Source organism: Ostrinia furnacalis, unplaced genomic scaffold (genome assembly GCF_004193835.3).
Source record: "Ostrinia furnacalis isolate ACB-3 unplaced genomic scaffold, ASM419383v2 OfSCF7487, whole genome shotgun sequence".
Taxonomy (NCBI): domain Eukaryota; kingdom Metazoa; phylum Arthropoda; class Insecta; order Lepidoptera; family Crambidae; genus Ostrinia; species Ostrinia furnacalis.
In genome coordinates, this window is record NW_021137726.1 from 49473 (window position 1) to 66529 (window position 17057).

At 36.2% G+C, this 17057-nt stretch overlaps 2 protein-coding genes across 3 annotated transcripts; one reads left to right on the forward strand and one right to left on the reverse strand.

The window, feature by feature from the left end:
- Positions 1-4333: 4333 nt before the first annotated feature.
- On the reverse strand, positions 4334-6583 carry LOC114364896 (cyclic AMP-responsive element-binding protein 1-like). Of its 2 annotated transcripts, none has more exons than XM_028321252.1 (5): positions 6346-6583; positions 5870-6161; positions 5580-5729; positions 5326-5488; positions 4334-4518 (listed from the first exon to the last, which is right to left on the reverse strand). In XM_028321252.1, the coding sequence occupies exons 2-5, from the start codon at positions 6026-6028 to the stop codon at positions 4349-4351; spliced, it is 642 nt and encodes a 213-aa protein (XP_028177053.1). In that variant the 5' UTR covers positions 6029-6161; positions 6346-6583; the 3' UTR covers positions 4334-4348. The 2 variants fall into 2 exon arrangements, with proteins under 2 accessions (XP_028177053.1, XP_028177052.1); XM_028321251.1 differs by having other exon boundaries at positions 5870-6042; positions 6346-6581.
- Positions 6584-8801: 2218 nt separating this feature from the next.
- Positions 8802-12015, forward strand: LOC114364900 (glutathione S-transferase LANCL1-like). The gene is made up of 4 exons (XM_028321260.1): positions 8802-8950; positions 9338-9520; positions 9599-9756; positions 11778-12015. Exons 1-4 carry the CDS (start codon positions 8864-8866, stop codon positions 11935-11937), a joined length of 588 nt encoding a protein of 195 aa, XP_028177061.1. The 5' UTR covers positions 8802-8863; the 3' UTR covers positions 11938-12015.
- The last annotated feature ends 5042 nt before the right edge of the window (positions 12016-17057 follow it).

Below are 17057 nucleotides of genomic sequence, written 5' to 3' on the forward strand. Positions count from 1 at the left end.
AGTCGATGATTTTTAGATCTCAAATACTCGACGCACAGTGGTGCTACAGCTTTGGTTTCATAGTAACAAATGCTAAGGCAGACGTATTCTGTCAGCATACAGCACTTTTTTTTGTTGGCCGGCACTTTTGATTTTGGACCAAAAATATATGAAACGTGGATGATGTCCTTTAGCCTATTAATTTAACACATGTACGACTGTACTCAGTGTTGCACTATCAAATGCAATTGAAGCGCCTCTATGCCAGGGTTTTTATGTTCCTGGTCAGGCTATAATTGAAATCAAACGTCATTCACTCGAAAAAATAATACGTCAAAGACCAGTGTTCTCAGTTATTTACGTGGGAAAATTACTCGAAATATGGGAAATTNCTTGCTGTAATTGTCGACAATTTTTGTTTTTTTGGAAATAATCCCATTTTTAACTTTATCTACCTTTGTTAAAAATTATTATTCTAATGAAACCAAAATTCAAGTTTCTGTGACTGACTACCGTACAATCAGTCACAGAAACTTTTGTCACCATGACAGTAATTAGTAGTTGACATACTGTGACAAAAGTCACCCGTGCGCGCGCGCGCCTTTACTACCTGCCCTGCCTGCACTTGTACTTGGTAACAGGGATAATAAGGATATGAAGTTTCGGTTATGGATACGGTTACGGATATTAGAATAATATTATACCGGTTTCGGTTACGGTCACGGATATGAAATCATTTCAGATTATCCGAAAGTCTCGGATAATTTCGGTTACGATTTCAAATACCTAATACAAATAGCAAGATGCTGCGTGAGCGTGACCCACATAGCTACTTTATGTACCAACTAAGACGACACCTATGTATGGTATGATAAAGGTAAAATAGGCTGGCATATTAAATGGTGCCAGCGAATGCCAGACAAGTTGGTTACAAATATTAAGATTTAAGGTACAATTCCAAGACGGGCCGCAGACCGCAAACTGCAAAACTATGAAATCGGCAGCGCGGCATTGCAGCTGCGGCGTGTATACTGCAATTTTCATAGAGTTTTGCAGTTTGGCCTTTATCCGAAACTATCCGTAACTTTTGAATCAGTTTCGGTTACGGTTACGGATATCCATAACATCCCTGCTTGGTAAGATGGCCCTCTCCGTCCCGCTCATACCTTTTAAAATGGCTTCTCCACCTTACTTAAGCCAGAAACTTAAATTTTGGGCACATTAGAATAATATTTTTAACCAAGGTAGATAAAGTTAAAAACGGGATTATTTCCAATAAACAAAAATTGTCGACAATTACAGCAAGATTTTACAAAGTGTTATAACATTTTGGAATCCTTACTAAATGCGCCAAATTATGACGTCACTTGCCACACTCGCGTAGTACAATTTTTTTTCAGTACAGTCAGTTTAAACTAGGCAAAATTTTTATTTTGATATATTTTTTGGGAATAATGTATTTTTTTCATCCAAGTTGGAGCAGCTGGTTTTGTAATTTTGATAACAATTTAGAGAAGCATTATTCAGGGTTACATAACAAAAAAAAGGTATCCTTCCGTTTGGCCAAATTACTTTTCGCCAAATTTCACTTCGCAAACAACTTATCGCCAAAGTTTCATTTCCCAAATGAACTTTTAGCAACTGTACTTTTCGCAACTAATTCATTTGGACAAATTATCATTTGGCCAAATTTTACTTGGCAAATTGTTTATATAGCAAATGTTTTATTTTGCCAAATATTATATCCCAAATAATTTGTTTGGTCAAATCGACACTTCACATACTTACCCACAAATCAAACCATAAGGCAGAGGCAGATGATCATGGTTTTCACAAGAATGTTATGTAAAACAAAGAGATTGCAGAAAATAGTATGGTTGCAGAAAGTAGGTATTGCAGAAAATAGTAGGTTAGGTTAGGTTAGAACAGTGACCCCTAACGCGCGAAGGCGAGCGAAGCGTGCCGCGGCAGCGGCCGCCGAGTGCTAGAATCACCTCTATTGTTAATGAATCATTCGGGAATTTCGATAAAAAGAATGAAATATGAAAAATTTATGTAGAACAAATTTTATATTAACTACCCACTAAACAAAATAATAACCACTTGTTAATTTGTACTCCATTCTAAGCACCATTCAAATTATTTTGTAAATAGTGTATCGTGAAATATTTTTGCCAAATGAAACATTTGCCAAAACATACTATGCCAAACAATAATTTGCTAAACAATAATATGCCAAAAACGGCATTTGCGAATTAAAAGTTTGCTATAAGTTGTTTTGCCAAATGAGAATTTGCCAAATGAAAATTTGCGAAACGTTGTTTGCGATGTGATAATTTGGGAAACGTTTTTTGGCCAAACATTAGTAATCCCAAAAAAAAAATTTGGAAAAAGTGAAGATTTGTGGCAACACGAGTAAAAGGACCGTCACCTGGAGTAGAATTTTTTGATTTTTTTTAAATGCCTTTTATTTTTAAAATATGCCACATAGATTTTTTTTTATATTTTTCTGATAACCAGCACAACTTGCCTCAACACCCAGTTCCGGCTTGACGTTACATTACGGGACATCCTGTATACGTAAAACCAACCCCCTAGACAAGTAGTAAAAAGTGACAGTTGTAATTTCGAAAGGTGGTCGAAAGGCCTTTTTAGGGTTCCGTAATCCTGACAAGGAACCCTTATGTCTGTCTGTCTGTCCGAGGTTTTGCTTGGAAACTACTGGCACTAACTAGAGAACTGTAATTTAGTGGAGGTATATTATATTAATCATGCCGACAAAATGGGAGGATTTTTTTTTTCATCTTCTACCCCAGCGTGTAAGGGTATGATATTAGTGCTTTTTAAGAACTCTCAAAGAAAACTATAGCGGTTAAGATAGATCAGTTAGTTTAAGAGTAGGTACCTAATAGTCGTTTTACTCATGTATTATAAAATTTCATACCTTATAAAAATTCCTTAGAAGAAAATATGAAAAGTGACTTTAGATGAAGTAATTGCTTGCTTCTCAAATATATTGTGGTAATGAAGGACAACTACAAGGAACCCTACACTGCGCGTGGCATGATACGCACTTGGCCGGTTTTTTGTATGGTGCTACTTGTCTAGACCTACAGGTCAATGACTTACGTCACATAGATTATCTTGCACACACCAAAATAGGCTAGATGACAAAATTTCAATTATTTGTCCGTCAGACAGATAATTAGAAAATATTAGACTAATTTTTTTTTCTTTCATAATGAAGAACGTTCACTAATTTTGTTTTTTAGCTTTCTGTATTCTCTGTTAAAAATAAAAAATACACGTGAAAGAATTATTTTGATACGTCAAATAGTTCCCAAGATATTGAATTTTAAAGATGCGGGCGGCGGCCGGCCCGCCATTTTATGCGCGTGACGTCATAATACAGTGACTGGCTCAAATTTGTATGGGTGGAATCTTGCAAGCTGAATTAAGACCCACTTCCGGACAACCGATTAAGCTGAAATTTCGCATACACATGTAATTTGGATGACCATGCAATATTATGATGACATGGAGCTGACTTGATGATGGAGCTGGAAGGTGGCCATAGGAACTCCATAATAAAACGACTTAACTCCATCGAGTTTGGGCTCTTTCGTTTTGTATTGACGAGTACTTCAATTCTATACAGTGTGAGTCACGTTAAGGTGTACATATGAAAATAGATAAAACTAGACCTATTTTTATCGACAAAAAAGAGGTCAAAATTTTTTTGAGTTTTTTTTAAATTTTTTATAGAATTGTTTTTCTTATTACTTATACTTATTGTAAAGAAAACGTAATAACTTTTAAACTAAGCGGTATATCCTGATAAAATAAACACAGTAATAATGCTAAATAACAGGCGATACTGAAAAAATACATAAAATACCCAGAAAATGCCAACAAATAATAAAAAATGACTTTTTTAAAAAAATCTGCTTAAAAATTCGTATTTTTTTGGTTATTTGATAAATTTCTCAAAAAAATGCCCCTATAACAGGTGGTTTTTAAAACTTTGTATTATTCTCTATCGTATTATCTTTGTAAAACCAAAAATCGCATGTCTCTATCCCTATCACAACATTTGCTATGATCTTCTTCCCTATAACCACTGAAGTTGCCTCTCGGCATCTATTGTTTCAAATTGATCATTTGATATTGAAACCCCAAAATATTTATTCACTACTACAGTAGGTACTTTAAGATTTAACATAGTGAAGTTATCTAAATAGCCAAAACCCATGGTGATAAAACCAGTGAAATATTAAATAAAGTTAATTGAATAAGTCACAATGGTTTTTACAATTCAGTTGGTGGTATGAAATACAAAAATGATGATATCTTCTGAAGCTGAATTTAGTTATGAGCTATGTAGGAGGATAATTAAGATGTAACAGGTTAGTGACACATGTTGCACACAGAAACAAAGTAGTGTCAGCAGCAGCACATTTAACTGACCTGGCGCAAAGGACAAAGGAGATGACAGCGACACTTCATTCTCGCATCCTGGTTTAGTTCCCATGCGATTTTCTGTAATATTACGAGGTTCTTACTTATTCTTTTGTAAGTATTTATATTTCTCAATTGCATGTGTCCAACCTCCCATGTCTGTTTGATTATTCCTGTTTGTCAACTCTCAAGACATTTCATAAATATTTAATATCACCAACAAAGTAACATAAATTGTGACAATTTTATAATTTCAACTGAGTTTTTAGAGACTGCCCTTGCACTTAACAGTTGAAATAAAATGTGTTTAAAATAATATACAATAGGAACACACCTATTTATTTATCATAATATTATAAGCACAATCTTTATACTTAGGGAATAATTAAAAACAGCTACCTATAGTCAAGTACTTATTTTCCTTATGGGATTATGATAGTAAGTACCACCATTACTATGTGTTTAATACTCAATTTATAATCATTTATTGAAATTATATGTCTTTTAAAACAATCCTAAGCTACTAACAACCACTCCTAAAAGAAGGTACTGATATTGATAGCATGATACAATTAGTCGCCAGAGTCATTTTAGTCAACTAAGGATTTGTTACACCACCTGACTCAAAACATCTGTCAAACTCAATACAAAAACCAGTGATTTTTGTATTGAGTTTGACAGATGTTTTTATGTTTATTATAGTTAAAGTAAGATGGTGCAACCCAGGCTAAGTAAAAGTTGTATTAATATGTCCATTTATCAATAGATTTTTTTTTAATTTTGTTACTCAATGCAATGTTTGCTGCAATTATATGCAAAAAATCTTCACTACAAACTCCACTTGTATGGAGAGCATTAAAAATTTTATAATAGCAATAAAAAACTTACCTGCAATTTCAGCTCCTCCAAGATCATTTAATATCTTTCTGTATGATGGACGCCTTGTCAGCATTTCCCTGTATTTCCTTTTGGGCCCTTCATCATCACTGCAACTCTCGTCACTGCAAGACTGTCCTTGAGAGCTTACTAATGTGTTAGGTTCTGGTTTTATCTAAAATAAAAAAAAGCATTTTTCAAACAAAGTAAGAACAATTCAAATGAAAGCATAAACACTATTCATAGTTTTGTTTACTTTTTATTACCTGTAAAGTTTGTAATGTCCCTTGGGTGGTATGTATTACAGAACTTGGTTTGCTTACAAGAATGACATTTCCTTTTGGTAACTGCACAGACTGAATATTGGATGCTGTTTGTATAACAGACTGTTGATTTGGTTGAATTACAGACTGAACCTGAAATCAATGAAAGTAATATTTATTAAATCCATAGAAAGAAAATTTCTAATAAGATTAGTTGAAAAGATTACAAATATACAATAGTACATAAAGGTTATGTATGTTTATGAATGCAGTCTATACAATAAAACAAACACCTGAGCTGACGGCGCCTGCGAGGGGAGCGTAAGTTGAACAATGCTGGTCACGGCGACTACATGCGGCGTGGAGCTGGCCGCGGCGGGGCCCGCATTCCCCAGAGGATCTCCAGAACCCGCTCCTCCAGATGAGCCATTCTCTTCCACCATTCCGTCCATTCCAATAGGGTCACCTAAAATATTCAAGGTCAACAATCTGTGTATGCCTTGCTTGTCAGAATAGTTCAGTTTCAAAACAGATTCACATCATAGGTATTATGATTCCGATAAGAAAGCTGTTCACAGGAAAGTCCTAAAAGCGAATCGTCGCGTAATGAATGTGACATTTTCTTTTTGCGTCTAACTTATACGCAACATATTTATTAGTAAAGAGGGGTAAGTATGTTCTGCTGTCTAGTGGAATGTCCATATTTTGTAAACCAAAATGTGAGCGACCATGACAGGTCGCAAGGTTTGTCTTCAGTACAAGCACTCACCAGTTACGTATTCCTCGTCACCGTCTATGCTGCGTCCGGAGTGGGCGAACGGGATGGTACGTAGTAGCCACGTCAACTGTGAGCAGAGTCGTCACTGGCGGAGACCTATGATCTTGTATGCGTCATAACAATATGGCCGAAAAATGTCAGACGCATGCGCGGGACCACCTTCCGCTCTCGAAAACGATGATTAAGCAAGCCCACACAGATACACACACTTACAAGTTTTACTAGTTGGATTGGACAACACTGAAATTGTCCCAGTTATTATGACATTGACAGAATGCCGCTGCTATAGTTCCAAAATACTGGACTGTCCTGTCGATGACAGTGACAGTGGGGCGCCCACCGTCAATACCGGATGGCTGGTTCAGATTTTTGCCATGTTGGAAACCATATAGTTGAACGATGGTAGCGCCCCCCTGTCATTGAGTTTGGCGGGACAGTTCAGCGTGGGTCATCTATATATATATAGATATCTATATATCATGCACAGGACAGTTCAGTATTTTGGAACTATAGATGACCCACGCTGAACTGTCCCACCACCCACAGATATGGATTAGAGTAGATACAGCAAGTTGATCGTCAAAGCGTGCCATTCCGATATAGTTCTATCGATGACATTGACAGCGGGGCGCCACCGTCAATACCGAATCGCTGGTTCCGATTTTTGCCATGTTGGAAACCATATAGTTGAACGATGGTAGCGCCCCCCTGTCATTGAGTTTGGTGGGACAGTTCAGCGTGGGTCATCTATACCATCGTTCAACTATAGATCTTCTTCCTCTTCTTCTTCTTCTTCTTTTAATGGCAATGAACTTGTGTTTTTCGCCACAGGGCACACTGTTCCGCCAATGTTACGTGCGCAGCTTTAACACGGTGTAGGTATTTTGATAAAGGACAATGACCAAAAATGTATGGAGTGTGGTCCAAATGTCCACCACTAACAAGACCTATGTAGTAAAATAGTCAACTAAATACTGATTCATTATAACCAAACCGCAATCAAAAATATGCTGTCAGTAAAAAGTTATGACTGAATGAAAAGTCATGTTTTTTACCTTTTCATACGAAAAATGTTCTTGATATCATTCTATCCATCGCACATTTTGGATTAATCTATGCATGTTATGTTATGTCATATCGCTTAGTGTGCCGTGTTAGATTCTCGCTAAAAGAACGAATCAAATCAAATCAAATCAAAAAATATTTATTCAGTTTAGACCACAAGTGGCACTTATGAACGTCAATAGAAAACAATAAAAAAAGAAAAAGGTAGCCCTTATGGGGCACTTTACATGTCTCCTTATCTTTTGGACAAAAAATAAGCTCAGAAGAAAGACAACAATATTGGAATTATGGTCGGGTGGTCGCTGCTCCGCCCCTATTGGTTGTAGGGTGATGTTATATAACCTAAAACTATCCTTGATAAATGGGCTATCCATAACAAAAATAATTTTTCAAATCGGACCAGTAGTTCCTGAGATTAGCGCGTAAACTACTACAATTTTCATACGGTCATAACTTTTTACTGACAGCTTATTTTTTTTTCGTCCCATACTTAAAGTTAATCTCTATTTAATGGACTATAAGCCAATATAGGTCTCATTAGTGGTGGACATTTGGACCACTTTTGGTCATTGTCCTTTAAATTTTTTAAAGTTATGCTAAGCAAAATACCTAAAACAAAGAGACATCACAAAAAAGACAGCACAATACATAAACATAACACATAAAATTAAACACAAATGTGGAGGTTTAGTTTTCTGCTAGCTCTTGCTTGTTACAAATTAATTTTGTTAATGTTAATAAATTTAACTAGAGATTTCAAAGTATGGGGATTAGTAAAGTTAAGGACACATTTAAGGTTAGTCGGAAAAGGGACAACTATAGATGACCCACGCTGAACTGTCCCGCTAAACTCAATGACAGGGGGGCGCTACCATCGTTCAACTATATGGTTTCCAACATGGCAAAAATCGGAACTCCCCTATCCGTCCCCCGGACACGGCCTGAGCCGAGGTCCGAGCCTACCGTGGCGCCCTCAGGCCGCGTCCGTAGTCCCCTCGATCGGGCCCACTAGAGTGAGCCCGCCGTAGGCTGGACTTGGGTCCAACACCGCGGTGGGCAACCCTCTAGTTGGGTTCGCCACTGATCGGGCGCATTATGCGCTCGATACGGCCCGATCGCGAACGTCGGTCTACGATTGGTTTCATTGAATTTGAGCAATTTTATATTTTTTGTTTATTTAGAAAGAGCGAGTCTGCCCACAGAGAGCGAAATAGTGATACTTAGTTTGTGCTTCAAGTAGGTATTCGGAGTGTGGCCTCCATTTTTATCTGTAGCTTCATGGTATTGACGGTGGCGCCCCACTCCATACTCTCTAATCTGTGCCCCACTCACTGTCAATGTTATTTCTCTATGGTATTTTGGAACTATAAACCACAGATTAGAGAGTATCTATAAACATAAAATCAAAACCAACCAAAACTCTATTTTACAAACAAACAAAAACATGACTTCGAAAGGATCTTTTGAAAATAATTATGAAGATTACAAATCTGAAATCGCTAGTAATATCCTCAATGAATCCAGAGACGGGGTAGGTTAAAATTAATTTTTCTTCGGGTATCAGTATCATCAAGCTACTTTTTTAGATCTAATTATTTTGTAGTTGTTTGTATATTTATTTTATAGATAAATAGTACAGTATAGTAACTAATAATAAAAAAAAATACCTGCTTGTCATTTTAAAATGTACGTAACCTATAATCCATATCTGTGTACGTAACACTATCCCGCAATCAAATCTTAAAAATTAGAAACACTTTTAGCTATAGTAATTCCATGTATGCGTGTTTGTCTGGTTGGTTGTCCTAATAAAAAAATAAAGCAGCATGGTTTAATTTTTATCATAGATTTCTTTAATAATCCCAATGATATTATATAAAAACAAATAATATCATTGAATAATCCTGTATATTTGCAGGTATCTGAAAAATTCCAGCTAAAATTACAAAACTTCAAAGCAGCTAAAATGCACATATTGCTCACTCAAATGGAAAAAGATATATTTTATGATGGAACAGTGTATACAGGGTCTGCTGGTTTGGCTTTATATTATTTTACTAGTGCGTGGGTAAAAAGTGAAGTAAATTTGGATGTGTTAAAGGTTGCAACTGTTTTTTTGTTTTGAAATGTAAAAATTGTAAATTATGTAAAACATTAATACCAACTTACTTTTTTATAGACATCCCTAGATTATATCAACATAGACACTCTTAAAGGACGCCGAATTAGCTTTTTATGTGGAGATGCTGGACCTCTGGCATTAGCAACTGTTATATCATATAAAATGGGTACCAAGCGCCCAGAATGCTTGCCAGATTACAAAACTATTGCAAATAGGTAAATGTATTATTACATTGCTAAATGTGAATAGAAATTAAGGGAGAACCTGAGATGAGTGATCATGGCATGGACAGGCAAATTGAATCCCATCAAAAACAATACTTGTCAAAAAAACCAAGTCTCGCAACTCAGTTGTTCTACAGTAAAAAGTTGTGAGATCCATGTAATACCAAGTCCAGGCCAGGAAATCTTTAACGTTTTACATAAATATATTGACTTGGCCATCGCATAAAAACAATTATTTAGTGCGATGGCCAAGTCAATAATTTATGTAACGTATGTGTACGTTAACGTAATAGTATTGTTTTTGATGGGATCTCATTTCTTTTTGTATTTTGTAAACAGTTCTACTTTTTTCCTTTTCGGTACCTTCTACTTATTGTATGTAGGTATATCTAACCAGCAACGAATTTTCTTAAAGTCCTCTCTCTGACTTATGAAATTTTAAAACTGGACCGAAATTGAAAAATGTTACTCGACTTGGCGGGGACACTACCGTGTGCCTTTATATTTAATTTTATATGATATTACAAACTTATTTAGGTAAGTAGTTAAATATTTATAAAACTGGACCGAAATTGAAAAATTTTACTCGACTTGGCGGTTGCACTACCGTGCCCCCAAATATTTTAGTTTTTCCTTGATTCATACACCAAACACTACTTATATTCCAAAGGACAGTGCCAATCCATGTATGGAAGTTGGACCAAGTGCTGCCCAGAATGAAACTATAGTGCATTTTGTTCCTCAAGCCAATACTAATTTGTAAACCGAAGCGCACTGAAATCTATCCCTGGAGTTAAGAGAAAAAAAGAGTTTTGTTTTGAATTATTTACATACAAAATATCATCTATGTATACCTACTACATATAAGATTTCGCGATTTTGGCATTAAATAACACTCGCTATGTTGAACTTAACCATACTGCATCCGTACACCTTACTTTAGTACGACTTCGACATTATTTATAAGCGATTAAGCGCTTTTTCAGTAGTTTAGTTAGTTGGCCGAAATTAATTATTTCCAAAATGGAGCAAGAAGTTTTAGCTTACAATAACTTCAATAATCGATCGTAATACAAAAAAAAAATGATTTTTCGCAAGGATAGAGAACTAAAACTTCTTGCTTCATTTTGGAAGTAATGGTTTTTGTCAACTAACCAAACTATTGCAACAGCGTTAGATCGCTTGTAAAGAATGTCTAAGTCGCATTAAAGTAAGGTGTACGGATGCAGTATGGTTAAGTTCAACATAGCGAGTGTTATTTAATGCCAAAATCACGAAATCTTATGCGTAGTACGTATATATCGATGATATTTTGTATGTAAATAATTCAAAACAAAACTCTTTTTTTCTCTTAACTCCAGGGATAGATTTCAGTGCGCTTCGGTTTACACATTAGTATTGGCCTGAGGAACAAAATGCACTATGGGTTGATTCTGGGCAGCACTTGGTCCAGACCCTGGCACTATCCTTTGAAGCTTCTAGGTCTGCTAGAAGTGCCTTAGAATTTTGATGATCGGTGAATCAGTCAGTCAGTGAGTGACAAAATTAAGAAACTTTGACGACCCGTTATAATTCTTAAACTACTGGTTCAAATTGAATGAAATTTGAAATATACCGTGTCTTTACAATGCCTGCATAGCTAATGAAAATTCAGCCTTCTAGTTTTATCCACAACGAAGTTACAGGCGGTCGAAAATGGCCTGAATTGCTTCGAGAAAAGGATGGTACGGCCGTGCCGCTTTTTTGCTCGACTTGGTGGGGGCACTGCCATGCCCCCAGATTAAATCGCTAAAAGAACAAACTGTTCCTCAAATGAGTAGCAATGACTTAATTCAGAATAATATTTATGTTATTTTAAATATTAATAAAATCTGTATTACAAAATAACATTCATATACATTGTACAATAGTGTCTATTAATTTTATTTTTATTATAAGTCTTTTTTGTGGATGCAGGTACCTATCTACCTTATTCTATAGGTACTCATGAAATTATATATTTGTGTTTTCAGATTAATGTCGCTCATATCACTCATAAATGATTCTCCTGATGAACTTCTGTATGGAAAAGCGGGCTATCTCTATGCCTTGCTCTTTGTCAATAAATATATTAATGGAAAAGACACAATTCCTTCAAGTCACATTGAACAGGTATTTACAATAACTGATTGATGAGACTACATTTTGTTGGAACCTATCCAGTGTTGGGCTGATGATTACTCGAATATTAATCAAAGTAATTTTTAAGTTTTAATTGACAAAACATAAATTAAATTACTTATTGATTGATTACTTACAACATAATGCTATTATTTTGTTAGAGTGCTTAATGTTTCCTTGTATGTTTCATAATAGGTACCTACAAAGAAATTTCCTATAACAAACAAAAAATATTTCATATTCATACAATTTTTTAATGAATTTTTAACTTCTATTTTTATGAAATAATCTCGGTGGTAAATACTTTAGCTTTCCGCCCGCGGCTACGCCCGCGTGGAATTTTGTCTGTCACAGAAAAACTTTATCGCGCACGTCGATTTTAAAAAACCGGGATAAAACTATCCTGTCCTTTCCCGAGACTCAAACTATCTCTATTGCTAAATTTCATCAACATCGGTTCAGTGGTTTAGGCGTGAAAGCAAGACAGACAGGCAGTTACTTTCGCATTTATAATACACTTCTTGACACATCTATTGGCCCATCAGAGTTTAGGTTTCGATGGCCCCTACCGAAATATGATTGCTAGATTGAACAAAAACTGTTGATGCAGTTTTAAACCTGATACATTTTACCATCTTTTTCGATCGTATTGTTTTAAATTTGAATTCAGAATACCATACGACATGGAGCTACACCTAACAAGTCGGATATGCGCCTTGTTAAAGGCAATTGATTTTTGAATAAAAAACATGTTTATCAAATAAAGGTTTAATTTAATAACGCGTGTTGCCTCCATAGGCATCTACCACAGCTCTCATACGATTAGGCATAGAGTTTATCAACCGCTCTATGAAATTTTGAGGGATCATCTCCCATTCCTCTTCTATGGTAGTTTTCAACTCCTGCATCGTCTGGGCAACTGGCTGACGAGCCCTAACACGTCTTTTTAGCTCGTCCCACATGTGCTCAATGGGGTTCATGTCTGGGCTTCTGGCTGGCCAGACTATAACTGTGATGTTCACATCCCGAAGATATTCCCTGACGATGCCGGCCGCATGGGCTCTTGCATTATCATGCATAAAAAGGAAATTTGGGCCCACATAGTCCGCGTATGGTATCACGTGAGGTTCTAAGCACTCACGAATGTACCTTTCAGCATTTAATGTTGGCAGCCGTGGTCCCGTAACAACCTCAAGTTGAGTTTTGCCGCTCGCGGATATACCGCCCCAGAGTCCATAAGCCACCGCCATAAGCAACCCTCTCTTCAAAGCAGCATTGTGCGAAAAGCTCTCCCTTACGTCGGTAGACCTTCTTCCTTCCATCATTGCCATGTAACACAATTTTAGATTCATCAGAAAAGAGTAGGTACCTACACGGCTCCAATCTTGCTGTGTCCAATTTAAATGACTGCGTGCGAAATGAAGGCGCGCTGTTCGGTGGGCTCGCGTTAGTTTGGGGCCATTAGCTGGCTTGTGTGGTACCATATCGCGTTCTTTTAACCTTCTCCGAACAGTTCGAGCGCTCACAGATACTCCGTGGAAGTCGCGAAGTTGGTTTTGTATCTCAATGGAGGTAAGGTGACGATTTCTCAAGCTGGTCGTCACGATGAATCGATCCTGCCTGTCAGTTGTGACCCGAGATCGTGGCGTTCCTTGGCGACGAACAAAGCCGCCAGTCTCTAGGTACCTCCGATAAACATTTTGGACCACAGATCGACTTAAATTAAGTTGAGCACTCACGTTTCTTTGGCTGTGTCCGGCCTGAATAAGTGGCACAGCTTAGGCGGCGACTTCAGGTGAAGTATCCATAGATTATTGATAGAACCTCACCTTAATGTTAAGAATAAGTAATGTTTGTTGCAAAACCAAAGATAATTAATCACTTTTTCAAGAATTAAATCCAAGTAAACCAATAGGTAAAACCATGGACCTATAAAAAAAGTCGGACGGATTCTCATCAACAAAATACTGTGACCAGCTTGCCTGTACGTACAGGCCGGCACGCACACATTCACACCCTGATACACCACTTCGAGTGCAAACTTCACACAGTTGAAACATTTAAGCAGCGAAAAAACAACACGAATACGACATGTCCTGTGTGATGAAATTGTGTAAAAACCGTTCTGTTCGAACAAACAAAAATTAAGGAATCACATTTCACAGGCAAAATAATAATCCAATCACTTATTTCCCGACATTAAAATATTGAAATTAATTGAAATCAAACGTCATTCACTCGAAAAAATAATACGTCAAAGACCAGTGTTCTCAGTTATTTACGTGGGAAAATTACCCGAAATATGGGAAATTAATAATAATTTTAGGACTTTTTAGTTATTTATTACGCATACTATGGAAATAAAATAATTTATCATAATAATTGTGTTTTAATGGGATATATTTTCATAGGCAAATTTGATCCTTCCCAAAAATTTGGAACTGCGAAATTCAAATTTTCTTACATTGATTGCAAGTCAGTGTCAGGTTGTATGTTAAAAAAAATCTATCAGAGATAATAATGATATATTGATGATGCATAAGATTATGATTACATATCATTAGAAGCGTCTTATAGTATATTGAAAGCGTTTTACTTGCACATTTACCGTAACATGTACATAAGCCCTTTTAGGTAATATTTTATTTTCAGTAAATTCCGTCAAACTGCAAAATTGCACAGAGGTTAGGGTTGCATATAAACATAATTTATTACAAAACAATCCAAATTTTACAAATTTTACATTTAGGTAGTTATGGTAGTAGTTTCGATGGGAATGAAGATGTAAGGCCCTTAAAAAATACCCACGACACTACTGGCTTGGTAGTGTATAAGGGAAAAAATATTCCCCACGACACTACTGGTAGTGTGGTTTGGTAGTGCGGTGGGTCAGAAGGGGAAAATTTCGCGCCTACCTTAACGCATTCACCTTTCATCCTTTTAAAATGGCACGGAATAATTCTGTCTACATTTCCAAGTGACATCTGCCGATCTATGTTTTTCTTAAAATAAATGGGTAAAATGTTTTGGCTAACATGGCATCCCTAAATTCACTCACACAATAGACAAACGCCAAAATTTTGCGTCACAGTTTTGTTGTAGCGCGAGTTCCGTCCGCCTTTTTTTATAGGTCCATGGGTAAAACCAAGTTTTCTTAGTATTCGATTGTTTGATTTCGACAAACAGGCTCCAAATGTCTTTTGTTTCTTTAAATTCTGTGTTCGAAATAAAAAAAAAGACTATTTGGGGGCGTCCATAAATTACGTGAGACAATTTTGGTTATTTTTCAACCCCCCCGCCCCCCTTGGTGAGATTTGGTGAGATTTTGCCTGACCCCCTCCCCCACCCCCAAATCTCACGTGATATTAAAAAAATCCGAAATTTTATAGTTTTGGAGTAATATAACTGAGAATCATTTTTTTTTGTGTGCTTTAACGTAGTAGGTAACGAGTGCATCAAAAAGATCAATAAAGTTAAAGATTTNTATTTCCAAGTAACATCTGCCGATCTATGTTTTTCTTAAAATAAATGGGTAAAATGTTTTGGCTAACATGGCATCCCTAAATTCACTCACACAATAGACAAACGCCAAAATTTTGCGTCACAGTTTTGTTGTAGCGCGAGTTCCGTCCGCCTTTTTTTATAGGTCCATGATCAATCCCTAATTTTTAAGTGACGCCTATGTAAACAACATTCATGTTATTTGTTACCATAGGGGTCACTTAAAAATTAGAGATTGATGGTGAAAACGGGCATCAGTCACTATCACGTAGCACGTTTCGAAGCTACGAATTCACGTAGCAAGATTTTTGACAGATAAGTACTTTCATCGTAGCTCATCCGATTTGGTACTACGAAATTACGTAGCAAGATTCGTAGTACGGGCACATGGAAAATGTTACAACTGTTATTACTTGTTTGTACGTATCTTCTGCTACGTATTTGTTTTTATTTGTATTTATTTAGACAGATTACATTCTTTACGTGGCTTAACACTTTCCTGTAGGCCTATAGTATAGTTCCAAAATACTGGACTGTCCTATCGATGACATTGACAGTGGGGCGCCACCTTCAATACCGGATCGCTGGTTCCGATTTTTGCCATGTTGGAAACCATATAGTTGAACGATTGTAGCACCCCCCTGTCATTGAGTTTGGTGGGACAGTTCAGCGTGGGTCATCTATATTTTTCAGCTAAGATGATCCGTATGACACTTCAAGGTTATCCATATTACGCATACTACATATGCAGAATATTTTTGAAAAAATATTTGTATTTCATTAGCAATATAATAAAAAAAAATTAACTACTTGTCTTGAAATATATAGTAAAATCTGAGTCTATTGATTATATTTTAATTAAATACGATGTAAAAAAATTTTTTATTTAATGTACGTAATGTGTGAAACGGAATAGATTTAGTGCTGGGGTATTTGTTGTACCTATAACAAAATCGATTATTTCCGCGGTTCATTAATCGATTGTAGTGAATACTTAGTTATTAAAAACATCTCAAAAATCAAGTATATTTTTCGATTGTTGACTTTAATAAACGCATTGAAAATAAATTAACAGTTTTTATTTTAAAGAAATAGAACCAGTAGTTTTTAGGAATCGTTTTTTTGAACACAAAGTCCATGGAATTTGAATATTATCAATAAAAAATTGTTACAATAATATTTGTAATTAAAAAAACATGTTTTTTTGTTAAATAACACCTATACAAAATATTTCTCTAAAAGTAGGTTTCACTAACTCTTAGAAAAAAATCGATAGATAAATCGCTATGGTTTAGTTATGTGACATCTCTATAACTTTCAAACTCGAAACGTCATACGAATCATCTTAGGTGAAAAAGACTATAGATGCGCGCCGTGATAACTTTTATCTACGTCAAAATGTATGGGCAAAATCGATAAAATGGTCGAAACGAATGGTCGATCGAAGATACAAGACTATAGATGACCCACGCTGAACTGTCCCGCCAAACTCAATGACAGGGGGGCGCTACCATCGTTCAACTATATGGTTTCCAACATGGCAAAAATCTGAACCAGCGATCCGGTATTGACGGTGGCGCCCCACTGTCAATGTCATCGACAGGACAGTCCAGTATTTTGGAACTATACTT

Bases quoted from the DNA above. Each gene is read 5' to 3' on its own strand.
- LOC114364896 (XM_028321252.1), bottom strand. From the start codon at position 6,028: ATGGACGGAATGGTGGAAGAGAATGGCTCATCTGGAGGAGCGGGTTCT. The intron at 5,730-5,869 runs GTGTTTGTTTTA...CATTGATTTCAG, and splicing joins CGCAGGCGCCGTCAGCTCAG to GTTCAGTCTGTAATTCAACC. The intron at 4,519-5,325 runs GTAAGTTTTTTA...GTAATATTACAG, and splicing joins TGGAGGAGCTGAAATTGCAG to AAAATCGCATGGGAACTAAA.
- LOC114364900 (XM_028321260.1), top strand. From the start codon at position 8,864: ATGACTTCGAAAGGATCTTTTGAAAATAATTATGAAGATTACAAATCT. The intron at 9,521-9,598 runs GTTGCAACTGTT...ACTTTTTTATAG, and splicing joins TAAATTTGGATGTGTTAAAG to ACATCCCTAGATTATATCAA. The intron at 9,757-11,777 runs GTAAATGTATTA...TTGTGTTTTCAG, and splicing joins TACAAAACTATTGCAAATAG to ATTAATGTCGCTCATATCAC.